At 39.5% G+C, this 19,011-nt stretch overlaps 1 protein-coding gene across 1 annotated transcript in view; it reads left to right on the forward strand.

Annotated features, from left to right (window-relative positions):
- The window catches only part of DNAH5 (dynein axonemal heavy chain 5), a 234,944-nt gene that overhangs the window by 49,127 nt on the left and 166,806 nt on the right, over positions 1 to 19,011 (forward strand). Inside the window, exons 2-11 of the mRNA XM_072958846.1 lie at positions 1,578 to 1,712; positions 4,666 to 4,750; positions 7,188 to 7,348; positions 8,761 to 8,982; positions 10,333 to 10,470; positions 11,199 to 11,375; positions 12,579 to 12,692; positions 13,340 to 13,447; positions 15,500 to 15,622; positions 16,155 to 16,370. Of these exons, the coding sequence (XP_072814947.1) occupies positions 1,578 to 1,712; positions 4,666 to 4,750; positions 7,188 to 7,348; positions 8,761 to 8,982; positions 10,333 to 10,470; positions 11,199 to 11,375; positions 12,579 to 12,692; positions 13,340 to 13,447; positions 15,500 to 15,622; positions 16,155 to 16,370 (1,479 nt within the window). The remainder of the gene's footprint in view (positions 1 to 1,577; positions 1,713 to 4,665; positions 4,751 to 7,187; positions 7,349 to 8,760; positions 8,983 to 10,332; positions 10,471 to 11,198; positions 11,376 to 12,578; positions 12,693 to 13,339; positions 13,448 to 15,499; positions 15,623 to 16,154; positions 16,371 to 19,011) is intronic.

The raw sequence follows: 19,011 nt of genomic DNA on the forward strand, positions 1-19,011 counted from the left end.
AAGTAAGATCTAGCCCATAATGTCTATTTTTTTGGGTATTTTTCCCTTTATAATACTTCACAGACTTCTTTTTAGTTTAATACAGACTATTGCAACTTGTGTAACAGCTGCAGAATATTCAACAATATGGATGTGCCTTAATTATTCAACCATATTACCCTTGGTGGATGTTCAACTTTCAATTCATTTTTTGAATTAAGTGCATTATCTTTAATGCTAACCAGTAGCTCCTGCTGGGAAGAGGAAAGGTAGTCCCTCTGGATCCCATCTTATACTTAACGAACAGCTATTAAACCCCAGATATGCAGAGCACTATAGAGGTAAACACTACCAAATGACCTCAAAAAAAACTCACAGCCGAGTTGGCAGAATGTGAACAGAAAATGGGACTGTGACAGGATGGCATTATGGTTGCTACAGGGGCATCAGATTTATGCAGGGGCATTAATACGGCTTCAGAGAAGAAGCAAAAGGGAGGATTTCCCTTTAGCACAGGACTGAGGAGGGGTAGACATCCAGGAAAACTTTCAGGAAGAGGTGGCTTGAGCCTAGAGCTGAGGGAGAACTGGGCACACTCCCTGGGGTTGTGGCATTTCTGCACATGCAAAGGCCAAGAGAAAAAAGAAAGCATGGCATTTCTAGTAACCACAGGCAGCCAGGATGGCCGAACTAAAAAGAACTAGAAAGGCATAATAGGAAATGAGAAAGAAATCAGATCATAAAATATCTTATGGGCCTCGTTAGAAAGTATAAACATTATCTGAAGTCCATGGAGAGTTACTGAAGAGTTCCAAATCAGGAGAGATGTTGTCTGTGCTGCATCAAAAAAATCAGTCATTCTGCCAACAATGTAGAAGAGGGTCTGGCGTGATGCCAGCTTGGAGGCGGGAAGGCCAGGCAGGTGGATTGTGGCGGCATTCCCAGGGCCTGGGAATGTGGACCTGGGGTCCATGGGGAAAATGCATGAAAACATTTTATAGCAAAATATAAACAGAAATGTGTATATACGTTTGCAGTTGATCGTGTGAGCAGAGTGCATATGGACTGATTTGCTTCAAGCTGCCAACCTTGGTTACACTGAATTGCTTTATTATTGTAATTAGTAGTCAACAGGTTAAAAGTAAGCAATGGGATTCAGAAATCAATTTCAAGACCAGATATGAACCTGTAGGCAAACAATAAACATAGGAGAGAATGTAGAAGAATATGTATTACTTTGGTGGTCTAGCGAATGTTTACAAAAATGGAAATATTTTTTGGTGTTTGTTGAATACTTACGTATGCATAAAAACAAGTCTGTAAAGATTTAGAACAAAATATTAATAGTAATTCTGTCTGGCTGGTAGATGATTTTTATTTTTCTTTTGGCTTCCCTGTGTTATAAAATTTCAAAACAATTGAGCACATCTTACTTTCGTAATAGAAATAACGTTATTTCTTAAAATAGAAGATAGTACATAAACACTGGTACCATTAAGCTGTTTTCTGAATACCCAAGACTTGAAAAAGCAACAATAGTATGAAATGATTACAAAATGAATCCATTTGAGAACAGCATGTTTCTTCCTTTCTTGTAGCAAAGACTGAAGGAGGAGAAGGAAGCCAAGCGGGCTCGTTTGGATGGTCGACATGACTACATATTTGGGATTGTGGCTTCCTGCGTGGACCTGAACAAAGCTGAAGTGGAGGACGCCCTTCTTGAGGGGACTCAGGTGCGGTCCATTTGAGCTCTCGCTCACTTGGTGGTAGAGGGCACACAGGGTCTACGGCACTGTCCTGTGGCAGGATCTGTGCTGGGTCTTAGAGGAGGGTGTCTGTTTCAGTATGGACAGGACTCCGTCCTGACTTAGTACAGGTGGTGGCAGAGTGAGCTTAGGGATCTCCAAGTCTCCATGTTGAATGAGGGACGTAAAATTGTTATTTGAGTTCCCTTTTTCTGATGGCGATGTCTGCATCTCTCTACACCCAGTGGAGCTGGGCTCAGGTGCCATTTTGGAACCTGAAGGTTTGAGAACCGAATCTCTTCTTAGCTGCTTATTTATCTTTTTTTGAGTTTATCCTGTTCTAACCCAGGAGATTGAATTGTGCTGTAGTTTTCTGGCTTTGACTTTGATTTGGCAGCTGAATCTTGTTTCTTCTGTTCCTGAACTTGACTTGCATTTTCTGCCACGATTTCCCTCCAAAAGCCTGGGATGTGATTTGGTTGGTGATTTGACCTTGGGTGGGGAAGACCAAACAGGAGAAGATATAGTTTCTTGGGCACTGAGAAAGTCGTTCCAGGGGGTCTATAATGTTTCCTCAAAAAATTTTTTTTAATTTGTTAGGGATTAAAAAAGAAACAAAGAAAGGGAAGCAAGGAAGAAGCCGTTTTTGTTGGCAGAGGTGCCACGTTGTTGACAGTGCTTTTCAGTGATAGGCTTGTAAACGTTTAACAGTCGGCTTTGGGCAAGAGGGTGGAGGGAGGCACTCGTTTGAGCATTTGCTGAGTCTGTGGTGTAATATTCCCAATGTGGCTGATTCCACACCACCAACATGACGTCACTAAACACTGAGTTGGGAAGAGTTGTGTCAATTGGCTGGCTGAGCCTGCCTGAGCCAACTCCAGGCCTCTGCTGGCCTTGTCCCTTCCTGCTGTGTCACTTGGGGAGAGTTAATTGGAGTCAGTAGAACAATCAAGGGTGGATAACACTAAAATGGTTGAACTATAGAGTGAGTCAATTAGGAGTTGAGGAAATGTCCTTTTCCTCCTTGTAGCTAACATTTACTAGATATTTACCATGTGTCAGTCTCTGTTCTGATTTTCATCTATTATCCCATTTAATTTTCGTAACACCAGGAAGTAGATAATATTATCCCTCCAAATTGGAGGCATAGAAAGAGACAAGTTCACATAGCTGGTGCAGTCTTGGGGAGATCATTCCAGAGGTGAAATGCTTAACTCTACCCTATGTCCCAATTTAGACATCTGGGTTTGAGATAATGCAGGTGGAATAACTGAATAAAGGTTCTGCACTATAGGAATCCCAAGTCCAACTCTGTGCCCTATTCAGGACCAGGACTGTTGGAATTTGGAGGCTTAAAAACATCTTCCTGGCTCAGGCTCACTGAGCCTGAGGGCCTAGAGGGGCAGGAGCTTTCATACCGTCCGTGATGGAAGCACCTCCCTCATCACATTCTTAGCTTGAAAGTTAATCTTAATGAGTACATTCTACTCATCTGTGTGGCATCCATAATCAAGGAAATGTAACAAACAGGGCGACTTGCTCTTATTTATGAATTATAGTTTTATCTGTAACATGATAGAAGTTGAAGGGGATCTTTTGTTTTACACTTAAATTTTCAGGCTAAATTTTATTCTTTAAAATTTTTTTATTTTAAATTGCCATAAAATGCACATTAAATTTATCACCTTAGTCATTTCTTAATTGTACCATTCAGTAATGTTAAGTACATTCACATTATTCTGCAGCCAATCTACAAAACTCTTTTGATCTTGCAAAACTGAAACTGTATCCTTTAAACAACAACTCCCCATCCTCCGCTTTCTCCAGCCTCTGTCAGTCACCATTCTACTTTCTGTCTCTATGAATTTGGCTACTTTAGATACATCATATACATGTAATTATACAGTATTTGCTTTTCGGCTGCTGGCTTATTTCACTTCTCAAGATGTCTTCAACGTTCATCAACTTTATAGCATGTGTCAGTGTGTCAAAAATGTTTTGAGGCTGAATAATATTTCATCATGTGTATGTCCTACATTTTATTTATTTATCCATCAGTTGGTGAATAGCTGGGCTGTTTCCACCTTTTGGCTACTCTAAATGGTGCTGCTTTGAACATGGATGCACAAATATCTCTTCACCATCCTGCTTTTAGTTCTTTTGGGCACAGAATGGTTGAATCATATAATAATTCTACTTTTAATTTTTTGAGGAACTGCCACACTGTTTCTCCCAGCAGCCGCACCATTTCACATTCCCACTGACAGTGCACAGGAGTTCCAGTTTCTCCACATCGTCACCAACATTTATTGTCTTTTGGTTTATTGACAGTAGCCATCCCAACCGCTATGTAGATTTTATAATTTTTTCTTCCCATTTGAGTTCAGAATTTTGCTATTGACTGTTTTAAAGAGTCGCTTCTATTGGTAGCAGGCCGGATGGCAGACCTCTGTATGTACAGTGAACCCCATGGGTGGGACCAAGTTGCTTTAGGATGGAGTGCTCTGTAGTCATACATGCTCTCGTCATGGCAGTTTAATATTACTTACCTGCAGTATGTTAGACTGGATTTTGAAAGGTTTGTTCTCGCTTTCTGATCTGCAGTAGGGTGAAAATGAAATACTCGTCTGTATTTATACCTGTCTTTAGCAGTTCAACACTTTAGGAAATTAGCAAACTTGGAGGGACAATCTCTTTTCAAATGTGCGTATGTATCAAATACTTTTATGACTAATCAAATTACTTCTTTGAATTGAATCTTCACTAAAATTAAGTAAGACATTAAGTAAGATGTTTATTCTTTCATGATTTTTGTGTTAAAAAAATATGATCCCTTCTACATGGTTTACGTGAGTGGCAATCCTATCTGAAAAAGAAAGATGACAGTCAGTGCTGATTTAAATGTGGTTTCTGATTCACCCTGGCCCTTTTGTCCCCCCAGATTGAAAGAATCGACCAGCTTTTTGCTGTTGGAGGTCTCCGCCACCTCATGTTTTACTATCAGGATGTGGAGGTGGCAGAAACAGGTATGCAAACATGATGTGACGTAACCCAGACATGTGTTGTTGGATTTATCCACTTATGACGTGACGCAGAAGGCACTGTGAGAACTGGCCGCTTCTACCTGGGAGGTGGGGCAGGTGGGAGTAGTAAGGTGTGGTGGGTGAGGCCCAGTGGAACAGGTTCTGTTTTCATCTCAAGCAAAGGGCAGATAATGGTGGGTATTTAGCCTGATTGGTCTAACTTTATTTGGGCTATTTTGTTTTCCTTTTCAGGCTGTGCTGTAATTGAAGATAATAAAATAATGTACGTTTTGAGCCTTCCTTTTCTTATGTGTTCGTTCAATCTATGCAGTTATGTTCTGGAACTTCTTTTGGGCAGCTGTTTCTTCTCTATTTCTTTTTAACATAGAAAATGTTGGCAGTGAGCATAACAGGAATTTTCCAGTTAAATATCACATCATGTTTATTTTCTACTGACTGTGATTCAAATGAATAATATTGAACGACAAGTTTAGTCATTTTCATTTAAGGGAAACTTGCAAATCTTTATGCGGATTCAACTGACATATCCCATTCTACTTTTATGTGAATTAATATAATTTTAAAGCCAAACTAGGGACATAAACAGATATGTTGTGATTATATTAAAATATCACGTGCAGTCCTTTTATGCCCTTTCTGAAGAAAGGGAAAATAGTTATTGCCCTTGGCGTAGAGAATGACCATGCTTTTTTGTTTGAAAATGGAGGAAATCATGCATGCATACTCAAAGTGACCGGCATTTTCCCCACATTATCCATTTGATATTTTGTGGTCAGAAAGGGCATTACATTTGGAGTGAAAAATCAAAACAAGACAGAAATTTTCAGTTCTATCCCAGATTACAAAACATAAGGTCAGGTGAATGTTACCTTCACTCATGAACTGTGCACCTGGGGAAGCTGGCCTTTAGGTGTAAATCTTACATCGAATAAGAAGGGTTCACGGGGTGTAAACACACATGCAAGCTTGTTCTTGTTTCCTACTCTTTCTCTAAACCTTCTCAGTAGGAGTAGCTTTTTTTCTGACCTTGGACTGAAATTAAGACAATCCCATGACTTTTCTGGACGCTCTTAGGTAGGAAAAGTTCCTATGGTTGCTTATAGTTACAAACATCATCCAATTCACAAAACTAAAACTAAAAATACACAATTTGTCAAAACTAGTTGATCTAAAGTTAAATCTTCTCCACTCTTGGTCCTTCCTCTTCCTTGCATCCCCCACTCGCTGGCAGCAGAGGCCTCAGAAATTCGACATTTTCGGTGGGAGAAGGGCCCATGGTTCTCCTTTTCTCCCTCAACTTACCCTTCAGCCCCTTGCTCCCATCATGTTAACCCCAGTTTCTGACGGTGTCAGGCTTGAAGCAGGGCAGAGACAAGGGGTAGGTAAGAGATGGCAGCAGAGCTTTTCCTTGACTGGCACCTGCCATGAGCTGGCTGACCTGGATTCTCTGGGCCTGGCTCAGATGAGAGGACTGAGGCACAGAAAGATTAAGTAACTCACTCAGGTCACGTGGCTAGGAAGTGCAGCATGAGATGGAAGCCTGGGGAATCTGTAGAGCCCACACCACTCATCACTGCCGCCACTGCCTCCACTCTCTCCTGCCTCCAGGACCAGCAAGACCACGACAGCAGGAGTGGAGATGCTGGAGTTCTGTAGTCAGAACTGTCTTTTTGGCAGGAGGGTATAGCTCAAGCGGTAGAGCGTATGCTTAGCATGCATGAGGTCCTGGGTTCAATCCCCAGTACCTCCTCTAAAAATAAATATAAAACCTAATTACCTTCCCCTGCCAAAAAAATAATAATACAAAAAAAAAAAGAAGAACTGGTTTTTGATCTTGGCTCTGTTGGCTGTGACTTGGGGCCGGGTCACAGCTGCCTTCAGGGTTGTAGGGAGTTTGAGTAATGCAGACATGGTACCAAGCACAGGGCCTGGCACACGACACATGCTGGTAGATCCTGTCTCCTCCCTCACCCTTTCTCACTGCGCCCATGAATGATGACTTTGTAGCTCTAGCAAGAATCTGCTCTGGACCAAACTGTCTTATTCCTGCTCCTTCCATTCCTGTTTTTTCCTAGAACAATAATTTTGAAATGAACCTGTGATCTGGAATCAAGCAGATCCTTTTATTTATTATTCTTTCTTTATTTTTTATTGACATACAATTGGCTTGCAATATTATGTTAATTTCAGGTGTACAACATGGTGAGTTGATACTTTTTACATCACAAAATGATCACCATGAAAAAGCAGACCTTTTTAGATCCCTTCAGGGCCCAGGTTAGAGGTTGTCCAGGTGGTGGAGTTTCTAGGGCACATGGAAAAGTCAACATGACAGTGTTTAACAATGAAACTTCATTTGAAGAGGTGACCACATGTACTGTAAACAGTTTGTAAAACTAAAATTCTTCTGCATTTGTAGGACAACTCGGCTCTCCAGGAGGAGCCAATCCTATTTCTGGAAAGGTGAAAAAACCTCAGGTGTTTGTGACCGAGGGAAAAGATGTTGCTCTTACTGGGGTTTGTGTGTTCTTCATCCGGACCAACCCTTCCAGAGCCATCACCCCTGAGAACATCCACCGGGTAAGAGGCAGCTGCAGTCCTTCATCCCGAATTGCACCAAATCACACAAAGTCTACCAAAAAATCCCTCCCTATGGAGACAGCCATTCTCTTCATTAAATATTTAAAACTGCTTTCAAAGAAGTGTGTTACAAGCACTTAAAACAAACAGCTAAGAGGACATTTCCTTGAAATCTGTTAAAAGGACTTAATATCCAATTTATTGACAAAATTTTATATAGCATTGTGTGTGTCTGTTAAACAGTGAGGTCTTTCCTTTTAAAAAGAATTCCCCTATATATAATTTACTTAATGGTAAATTTCAGACATTTAAAATAAGATCTAGTAAAGTGGATATAGCCTTGAACAACACAGGTTTGAACTGCACGGGTCCATTTATACATGGGTTTTTTTTTTCAATAATAAATACTGCAGTACTATATCGTTCGCGGTTGGTTGAATCTGAGGAAGCGGGACCAGAGGTAAGGAACTGTAGATACGGATAGCCAACTTTAAGTTACACTCGGATTTTCTGACTGGGCGGAGGGTGGGAGGCCATAACCTCTGTGTTGCTCAAGGTCAACTCTATAATTTTATTTTTTCTGCAAAATAAAGTGCATGTGGACAAGTCTCCTCTGCCCTCAATGGTGTGTTACCTGCTTGGAGCAAATAAACTGGTAAACGTCCTTGTGTTCTGTTTATTTCATGCTTTTATTTCGATGATTGTAATTTAGAATAGTATAAAGCTTATGTCTTAACTAAATATCAAAATAATTTACTGAATTGAAAGACTGAATATACAAACAGACAAGGGTCAGACCATCTACAAGTAGAACTTTGATGCACAACCTTCAGCAGCCTGCCCAGGAAATCAACCTCCTTACCTGCAATAAACAGCATAGGTAGCCAGCCTGCTGTGTCAGCCAGGTAGGAAGCCAGCTGGGAAATGAAACAGTAACTCTGTATCCGTTGGTCAGAATGCCCAGGACTTGATTCATGACTGCCAGCCTCCTTCATTTTTGTCCATACTTTCAACAACTTTATTGGGACCAACCAGAGAAAGCCAAATCTTCACCATTAACCCATCACATAGGATGCCCTGCTTCTCGTTAGCCTGCCTCCAGCTTCCCCAGGCCAACAGCCTCCCATCAGGGCACCTCGGTGCCTCCCTTTTCTCCACTAGGAAGCTTTCCCACTCCTCCGTCTGCCTTTGAGTCTCTGCCGAAATGCAGGTGATGGTGGCCGACTCTCTTGCTATCGCAAGGAATAGAGTCTTGCTCTGAATAAACAGCCTTTGCTTTGCTTCTCATGTGGTTGGTCTTCATTTACGCCCACAGGACATTTAGTTAATGAATGTCATGCAGAAATGACTCAGGAGTTACGCTGCAGTTGAGGGTCATTTTTATAGTAAATGTTCTCCCAATCGTTTTCCAGGAGGTGAGCTTCAATGTGTTAGACACCGCAGATGGGGGCCTGCTTAACAGCGTGAGACGTTTGCTGTCCGACATCTTCATTCCTGCTCTCAGAGCCACGAGCCATGGCTGGGGCGAGCTCGAGGGGCTTCCGGAAGCAGCCAGTATTCGCCAGGAGTTCCTGGGCTCCCTGGAAGGCTTTGTGAATGTCCTGTCGGGTGCTCAGGAGAGTTTGAAGGAGAAGGTATGAATAAAGATGTTGTTGCTTCAAAAATTATTGGACAGTGAACAGATCAATGCGTGTGCATGTAGGTGGGTGGGTGGGGAGGGGGAAGGAAATCCTGAAGAGGTGGAGAAGAACTGACATCTGGAGAGAGTGGGTCAGGACCTGTGGTCCAGCCAGTGACCAAAAGGGCCTTTAAGAATAACTTTGGCATTTGTGGGGTTTAGCTTCCATAGACTTTGTGCCATCTACAGTAAGCCTGCGTTAGTGATTGCTTGGGGTAGAGGATGGTGGGTGCAAAACCATGATAGATGACCACCTAGATCAGGCATGAGTGGGAGAGAAAGGATGGATTCCATGAGACCAATGATGATGTAACACTCACTGCTCTCCAGGGAATACTGAGAGCTTTTGGGACCTATTGGGATATTGGGAGGGAGGAAGGTACTATGCTTTCTAAAGGATGTAGAATGGGGAAGTTGAGTAAATTTTATCCAGAAAGGGGCAGGATGATTCTAGCTAACCTCTGAGATACATATATATATATAGCGATCATGCAGGCCATACTAAATGCAGGTTGAACCAACTTAAATAGTTATTCGACTGAAAAAAGCAGTGCTTTCACGTGGTTCCACTTCATACTGTGGTAGAGGTATTAAAAAAAGATCCAGTGTGGAGGAGGGCCTGAGATCTGAATTTAGAGATTCACAGGGCCAGGTGCACCTGTACCAGGAGGAAAATGTTCTTATCGAATGTCGAAGTCCTTGTGGGTTGTGTGTGTTGAAAAATATACTGGGTTTCTCTGTCACATCAAAATCCAATGCATATCCTTTCCTACGCCTCTCTTCCCTTCATTCTGAAAATGAATCTGTGTTTTTGCCATTGCACTTGCTGACTATAGGGATTTGGGAGGTAAGGACATGAGAGTTTTTCCTCTGGTTAGTTTCAAAAAAGAACGCGATAGATTAGAACTTACCCCTCCCTTAAATCAGTTCTTTTGAAGCCCCCCACTTTCTTTGGCTTCGTGAGTTGACTCTTCAATTTCCCAAGTTCCGTATTTATCCCCAAATTCCGTGATATTAGATCTCTCTCTTTCCCTCTCTAGTTTACTGTTTTTATTTTTTCGACCCAAAATTTGACATCAGAGCCAATCATTTCTACCTGTGTGCTCAGGGTCTGGGGAGGTTCGGGCAGCATGTCAGGTCCTTCATGCATCTTTCTCAGGGAGCAGGGTAGGTTAGGTTAGAGGATCCTCTAAGATCCTTCTCAGCCTGTCAATCAACCCAAAGTGTGTGTGCGTGTGTGTGCGTGTGCATGCGTGCGTGCATGTGTTAAAATAGCATCATCTTATTTAACTTTCATTTTAATTAGGTGAACCTTCAAAAGTGCGACATATTGGAACTGAAAACCTTAAAGGAACCGATCGACTACCTGGCTCTGGCTAATAACCCTGAGACTTTGGAAAGAATAGAAGGCTGTATGAAAGTATGGATCAAGCAGGCAGAACAGGTAAGTTTCAGCAACCAAGCACCAGAAACCAGCTGTCTTAACACCGACTAGTTCAGATGCCACGTTACTGAGCCAGCCAGTGGAAGAAGGTCTATCACATCCCGTTCCTATTTGCCTCAGTATTTTACCACAAGTCCCTAAAAAGGGGAAAGGGTCAGTGCAATTTTAATTCATAGGCATTAGTTAAGAAGAGATAAGAAGAATTCTAGGAGATGAAAATAAATGGCTTTATATTCTTATATATCTGAAAGACTGTCCTTGGCTGATTATTTTCTTGAAGTGTAAGTTACTTTGGAGCGAAGTACAAGGAGCTTTCTAGTTCAGTGTGTCCTCCAAAACAAAGCTTGAGACTTAGCCTTTAAAAAATATTTTCAGAAAAATTCCAAGTGAGAGTGGACATTACATCAGTAAGCACAGTGGAAATTGACCAACTGAAGGCATGGGGGCTCCAAGGCTGTAAGTGAATAGCCAAGGAAACCTTCTTAGGTCAGGCCTTTCAAAAGTTCGTTAAAGCTCCTTAAACAGGTTGTTTTCAGTTAGAATGTTGAAATTTAAAAAGTGGATACATGTTAGGTTAGTAAAAGCCTGTCATGCGAAGCATGCAAATGAATACAAATATATCCTGGTTCAGATAGCATCATTTACTTATTTCCTTTTGTTTTTCTTATGTATCACTTCCGTATCTCCAACCCTGCTCCTTGGTTCATGATTCTCCTGTGCCTTTACAGGTTCTTGCTGAAAACAACCAGCTGCGGAAGGAAGCAGATGACCTTGGGCCGCGAGCAGAGTTGGAGCACTGGAAAAAAAGACTATCTAAATTTAACTACCTTTTGGATCAATTGAAGAGCCCAGATGTGAAGGCTGTGTTGGCAGTGCTTGCTGCTGCCAAGTCGAAACTTCTGAAGGTTGCTTTTTGCTTTGTGAAGTAGGGATGAAAATTCTCTATGCAGAGCCCGTAGGGTAGTTAGGAACAGAAAAATGTTATTCTGCCTTTATAAAAAAAACTCTTAAGATTGGATAATATTGCCCTTTTATAATTTTGGATGCTATGGAAATAGACTTTTTAAAATTTATTTAGTTTTGTGGTATGTTTTTTAAAAATTATATTATTTATTTCATTTTGGCAGAGGGGGAGGTAATAAGGTTCATTTATTTTTAGAGGAGGTACTGGGGATTGAACCCAGGACCTTGTGAATGCTAGGCATGCGCTTCACCATGGAAATAGCCTTTGAATGAAAGGTATTCGTTGGCTGGTGTAAAAGTATGTATATATGTTATTAGAGGGCATTGCAAGTCATTAAGATGTAACATAATGACATGACTGTATATATATTATGAATTCAGACCAACAAGGAGTAGTAGTAATGAACTTACCTTATTTTTTTTAAACACTAGTATATTTCCTTTTTTAATTCTTATTTTTTATTGAAGTATAGTTGATTTAAAGTGTTAGTTTCATGTGTACAGCAAAGCAATTGAGTTATACATTAGTGTATTTGTTCTCTGTCCAGTGTAACAAACTACTCTAAAACTTAGCAACCTGAAACAACGAACATTTATTATCTCAAGGTCTGTGGGCCAGGAAGAGATCTGGGTGCAGCTTAGCTGGGAGCATCTGACTCAGAATCTCTCCTGAGATTGCAGGGAGGATGTTGACTCATCTGAAGGTCAGACTGGGGAGGATCTGCTTCCAAGTTGCTCATGTGGTAGTTGTAGGATTCAGTTCCTTGCTGGCTGCCCAGAGGTTTCTTTCAGTTCTTTACTATAGAAAATACGGGAATGAGGTGCCATTTGGATCCAGCAGCCAGTGGAGGAGAGGAGGTACAGGTTTAAATGGAGGAGTTGCCTCTTGATGCTCTGTCTTAGCAATTCAATAGATTTCATAAGAGATGACCTGGAAGAGATACGGTAAAAAATTTAGCCAAAATTAAAACATTGCTCTTCAGTGTGGTCATGCCCTTCACCACTCTGGATTCAGTTTCATGTGAGACGGACAGGACAGACTGAGAGTCTGACCCCCAGGGCTTGTGATGACGTTTAGCAGCTGTTGTATTGGAAGTTTCTGTATCAATAATTGCATTAACATTGCTTTGCTGTCTTGTGCTTAGACTTGGCGGGAGATGGATATTCGAATTACTGATGCAGCTAATGAAGCAAAGGACAACGTCAAATATTTGTACACGCTTGAGAAGTGCTGCGACCCCTTGTACAGTAGTGACCCTGTGAGTTAGAGATTTCTGTCCCCTTGGTCTACTGATGACCCTTTTACACTAGCTGACTTGAGTGTGGAGTTTTTGGTTTGCAAATAGTATAGTCTGTTGGGAAAGTCTTAGAAACATCTGTTCATTCTCAAGAGAGTTTATATGTGTGTGTGTGTGCACACACACATCTATTTCTATGTATTTATGTATCTCTATCAATCTATCATCTATTTATCTATCTAAGATGGATACGCAACGTTATATTTTAAAAACATTTATTGCACAGTCCATTTTCCATTAAATATTGCAATTGACATTCTGGACTAAACTCAAACAACTGTGGGAAGAGTCATCAGCTTTTTTTTTTTCAATCATGTAACTCTAGGGGGTGCCCTTTTTTTTATTACTGTTAACACAGCCTCCTTGCTATTAATAGAAAGTTAGTGTTACTTGCATTGAAACAAAGCTTACTTGTCTATGACTAAAGGGTAAAAATAAAATTACCTCTAAATATATTATATTTATGTAAAATGTTAGATAATATTTTAAAAATTTAAATAAAAATCTTTTGCCTAAATTTTATCCTAATGCAGATGGAATGATCAGCCTATCAGAATTTTGCTGAGTTTGATACCTGTTTTCCTGAAAACTTCTGTGCTGTCTTCCAGATATCCATGACTGATGCTATTCCTACACTTATAAATGCAATTAAAATGATCTACAGTATCTCTCATTACTATAACACCTCTGAGAAGATCACGTCTCTGTTTGTAAAGGTAAGTGCATAACATTATATTTCTTTGCTAATGGTTAATTTTTTGACAGTTAGAAATTACCAGATTGGCACAATCCAATGTCTATGTACCCCACAATTTTTAAAAAAGCTGAATCTCTCAGAAGAGCTAGAAGTAAGTGTATATGGGAGGCTGATTCTAGCAAAGCATGAAACAAACACGATTTCCCAAAGTAATTATTATAATAAATATTGTATTATTTATATAATAAAAATGAAAAAAGATTCTTCTTGAAATTTCTTTCCCTATGTTATTTAGTACATTATTTATTCCTACTGGGTAAATTTTAATTAAGAGAAACTATATTTAACTGGCTATCTTCAGTTTCATATTTTATGTGCCACAGTTCCAAATTTATCTGATGCCACAGTTGTTTACCTGGTGTTATTAGAACAGTAATCATGGTAATAAAAGCCACTTGGAACGTTCCAGTAATCCATAAAGCAATTATAATGATTCTTCCAAAAAGCATAATGCTGTTTAAACCTTATGTCCTAACTTGTAAGTGTTTATTGGTGAGCACGTTGCCTTTCCCATTTTGAACAGTCTCTAAGAAGAAAATGGCTTTTTCATTATCAAGGCGAAAATTTTGAATGTTGTCTTCAAATAGAGGCATTTTCAGCTCTTCAGGACTTGTGTGGTAAACACTGATGCAGTGGGAGGCAGGATTCTTCCTGGGAATAGGGACATCTAGCTCGGAGAGCTTGACGGAAACTTCCTTTTGCTCCCATGTTCAGGTAGAAAGGAGGACAATCCGCAGGATCCTTTCCCACCTTTTTCACACTTTAACATTACATTAGGGTCATGAGGCCTGTTCTCTGACTAGAAGCCTCAAAAGTCAAGTTGCGTTATTATTCCAGGTTTCACGCATGTTATTGGCAAGTCTTGTTTTAGAAGAAAATCGTGAAACCACCATTTATCTCATTTTCAAAAACCTTTCATTATGGAAAAACTGAAGCAGGTACAAAAGGAAACAGAACTGTATACCGAACCCCCATGTACACATCACCCAGATTCATTCGCTATCAACACGTGGCCAATCTTGTTTCACTTAACCTTTGTGCCGCAAGTCCCAGACATTGTGTCGTTCCAAACGTACAGCACAGGCATCTAATTTTCCTTTGAATTTACAAACAAAATGACCACAAAAATTCTGACGATTTTTTTTTAAAGTTTGAAGGAATAAATAAAATGTTAGGGGTCACATATGTTATCTTTACCCTTTTGTCTATTGCCTTCTCCTTTTGACATTTCTGCTGTCGATCACGGTGTCATGAAACGAACTGGGTAGTTCATGGCACTTGGAAACTGTTGAGTTGGATGTGAGAGCAGGCTGAAGGAGACTGGGGAGGCTCTCAACAGCTTTTAGGTAGGGAAGGGAGTCCCCTCTCTTGGTTGGTTAAGACATTCATTATGCATAAACACATTCATCTGAATGATTGATTTTCCATAGTGCTTCTAACTGTGATTTTACAAATGATTTTGATGCTATACATGTAGAATTAAAAAAAATTGAACAAATAGAAGCATGGGGTAGAAGGGTGGTTACCAGAGGCTGAGGAGTGTTGAGAAATGGGGAGATGTTGTCAAGGGCTACAGACTTTCAGTTATAAGATGACTAAGTTCTGGGGATCTAGTTTTCTACATGGTGACTGTGGTTAATACTGCACTATATCCCTGAAAGAGATAAGAGAACGGATCTTAAGGTTTTCCCTGCACATGCACACAAAATGGTAATCATGCGAGGTGATGGATGCGTTAGCACTGGGTTGTGCTAATCATTTCACCTCGTGTGTATATACCACGCATCATGCTGTACATCTTAAAGGTACACACATTGCATCAATTATACTTCAATAAAGCTGGAAAAAATGGGCTACTGCTTGATTATAGATGTGGTGGACAAAAGTAAATCCAAACTTCAGGTTCACAGATGGTTCACTCTGAGAGGTGGAAGAGGTCAGGACCCTCTAGCCCAATTTATGATCAATGGCTGCATAGTGTACTTGACGTCATTTGTTTGGGAAATTCCAGGTGACCAATCAGATGGTATCCGCATGTAAAGCGTATATCACCAACAATGGAACCGCTTCGATCTGGAGCCAGCCACAGGACGTCGTTGTGGAGAAAATACTGTCTGCAATTAAACTGAAGCAGGTAACGGCCAGCTTAATGATGTCTTTGGATAATGTTGTATTAGTTTCATATTGTTTTCACCAGTGCGTCTTAATCATATAGCTGATCGTGTTGGTCGTTGCTAAAAAGAGCAGCAGTTCTTTACTGTTAAGGAAAATTGAATGTTAATAAATCTGCCCCCCAGATTTAATCACTTACTCTACCCTTTTTGGGGGCCTACTGTGTCCTGACACCACACGAAATACTAGAGATACAAGGATGAGGTGGTTTTCCTTAAGCTTCTCGTAGACTCACAGGGAAATAGACAGTTCGGCTTATACCGAGATGCAGGTGGAAAGGCTGCATCCTTGAGTTGCATCATGAGCAATTCGGAGCTTGCCAGGTTGGAGGCTGGGAAGAGATGCTGTCCCACGCTGATGAATGAGTAGTGACAAAGGCATGAAACTAAAAGGATTCACAATTCCACCCTAAATTTGCCGTCACCTTCACATTAGAGAATAAGGTTGAGATCTTTGTTATGTTCCCATCCTTATATTTTGGTCTTTACTTTAAGGAATACCAGCACTGCTTTCACAAGACAAAACAAAAGCTTAAACAAGATCCAAATGAAAAACAATTTGAGTTTAGTGAGATGTATATTTTTGGAAAATTTGAAACTTTCCATAGACGTCTTGCCAAGATAATGGACATCTTTACAACCTTCAAGACGTATTCAGTTCTGCAAGATTCTAGAATCGAAGGCCTAGAAGATTTGGTGACTAAGTATCAGGTACTGTACCTCAAAACTAAATTTGCTACCCTTTTCCACAAATAAACCTTTAATATTTTATGCAAATAACCATAGTTATAATGCTTCCAGCCATCAGTCTCTAATGTAAAAGATAAGCTCATGGCCCTTAAACAATAAAGAAGTTAAATTCATTTGAGAATTGTGTAATGGTGCTAATATATTCTTTTCAGGTATGTGATTAAGAGAATGACTTTCCAGTAGTCTAAAATTAATCATCATTAGTTAAAGCATTTTCATTAGTAGCACAAGAAAAATGTTTCAATATAACATAATATTTTATTTATTCATGCAAGAATTATTTAATCAAGCATAAACTGTGTCAGGCTCTAGTTGACACTGAGTTCTGAGTAGTATCTGACTATCTTTGCATTTAAGCGTTTTATATAGACCCATGTTAAAATATAATAGTGACTGAATTTTATTTTAGCTTTGCCATTCCTAATTATTTTGATTTTTGACAGCTTTATCTTGTAAAGGCATGTGCATAACTAATACTGTATTTTAAAGTGGGTACAATGATCTAATAATGTTCTGAAGGTTTTTAAAAAACAATTTATAAACAAGATGTGGTTTAAACTCTTAATGTGGGTATAATCAGTTTTTTCTTGTTTGGGAACAGTGACACTAAAACTTAAATATCTTTTATACTTGAATTTGAAAAGGATTATATAATTTACTGTCACACATTAATTTTTTTTCCTACTCTAACAGTTTAGGTCAATATAAGAAATCCTTTTCCTTTCCTGAGTATATCAGGTTTGGAGAGAGAAAAAGAAAAAACCTTTTTTACATAGCAGGAAATATTTTAGGTGAGCTGTGTGTAATCTGCAATGTGGGTTAACAATACTTTGAAACTGACAGTTTTGCAAGACAAAGATGGAATATGTCCATTTATTTTTCAGTATGGAATCTAATTACTTATTTTTTATTTTTTAATGAAAAAATAACTTTGGAGTATATTTCAAAGTTTTTTTTTGAGGGAGAAATTGAACTGTACATCTAAATGCAGATAAAGACTGTTCTAACCTGATAAAAATACTGGGAAGAAAAATTGCTTTCCAAATCTAAAGTGAAATACTGATTAAAATGGATGTACCAGAAAGTAGTGAGATAAAATGCAGATGGTGCATGAAAGTGTAAGGTGAGATTTTCTTGTATTAGAACCAATGTAAGAAGCCCAAAATGGTGACCATGGATATGAAACTTAGGACCCTTGTGTGGCTGCCAGGGCCCCATCCCCTGCTCCAGCCTCCTCACCTGCTCCTCCTCGCTGCATTCCGTGTTCTCCAGGTGCAGACCAGGCCACCTGAATCCACCTTGGGGCTTTTTATCTGGAAGGTTCTGCCTCTGGACCATCACCTGGTTATTTCCTCTGTGGCCTCCAGATCTTGATTTAAATGACCTTCGGGGTGGGAAGGGATAGACTGGGATTTCAAAATTGTAGAACAGATAAACAAGATTACACTGTATAGCACAGGGAAATATACACAAAATGTTATGATAAATCACAGAGAAAAAAATGTGACAATGAGTGTGTATATGTCCATGTATGACTGAAAAATTGTACTGAACACTGGAATTTGACACAACACTGTAAAATAATTATGAATCAATAAAAATGTAAAAAAAAAAATGACCTTCTCAGTTACGTTTTCCTGAATCTCTGTTTCACCTCCATCCCTCTATATCATGTTACTTATGTTATCACTTATGTCTGAAATTATCCTGCCCATTTGCTTGTGACTTCTGTAGATTCTGATCCCTTCTCCCCAACCGAGGATGTAAGTTCCAGAATAAGGTTTCTTTGTTCTGTTCATTCCGGTATCTTCAGAATTTACTGGCATATGATAGGTGTGCAATAAATTTGTCAGGTAAATGGTTCAATAGATTGAGTTTGATCAGTTGATTTAAAGGTCATGGTTTATCAGTTTATTTACTTAAGTTAATGCTCTTAAATGACCATTAAATTCCATTATAGAGCAGAATTTTCCAAGGGCTCCACATCTTTTAAAATGCCACTTTCAAATGTTGGAATAGACCTAACTTTGTGGTTATACAGCATGAAAGAGGAGGCCATTTTGTCTAGTCAGCTTGATTCAAGAAGTTATGCATCTCAGACACTTCGGTCTACTGAGGGATTTGAACTGATATTTAAATGGAAATGACTTTGAAGAGGAGTTGGTGGAAGGAGGCCCAACATTCTTCATAAAAATTATATGCCTGTGTCAACAGTGTGGGCACCCAGGTTTGAGAAAGGCTTAGGACCTGGTGAAGAACGATCACAGAGCATCATAGCTCATTATTCAGAACAAACAAAGCTTCAGATAATAGTATTTTCAAGAAGATGAGTTACCTAATCTGTACTGTTATAGTCACAGACTGTGGCTTTGCAGGGCAGAAGGAAGCAATTAATTCTAGAGATTCTTTAAATGGTGGATTGTGGTTTGATATTTTATTTAAGACATTTGAGGCTTGGAAGATAGTTTTTCATCTGTAGCTATTATAACATAACTGTTTTCTTCCTAATTGTTTGTGTTCTGTAAAACACAAAGTCTTCCTGAGAAGACTTAAACTTTTCAATGAAAAGTATTTTAGTAAATTCTACTTTGGGCTTTTTTTT

Source organism: Vicugna pacos, chromosome 3 (assembly GCF_048564905.1).
Source record: "Vicugna pacos chromosome 3, VicPac4, whole genome shotgun sequence".
In the NCBI taxonomy this organism is placed as follows: domain Eukaryota; kingdom Metazoa; phylum Chordata; class Mammalia; order Artiodactyla; family Camelidae; genus Vicugna; species Vicugna pacos.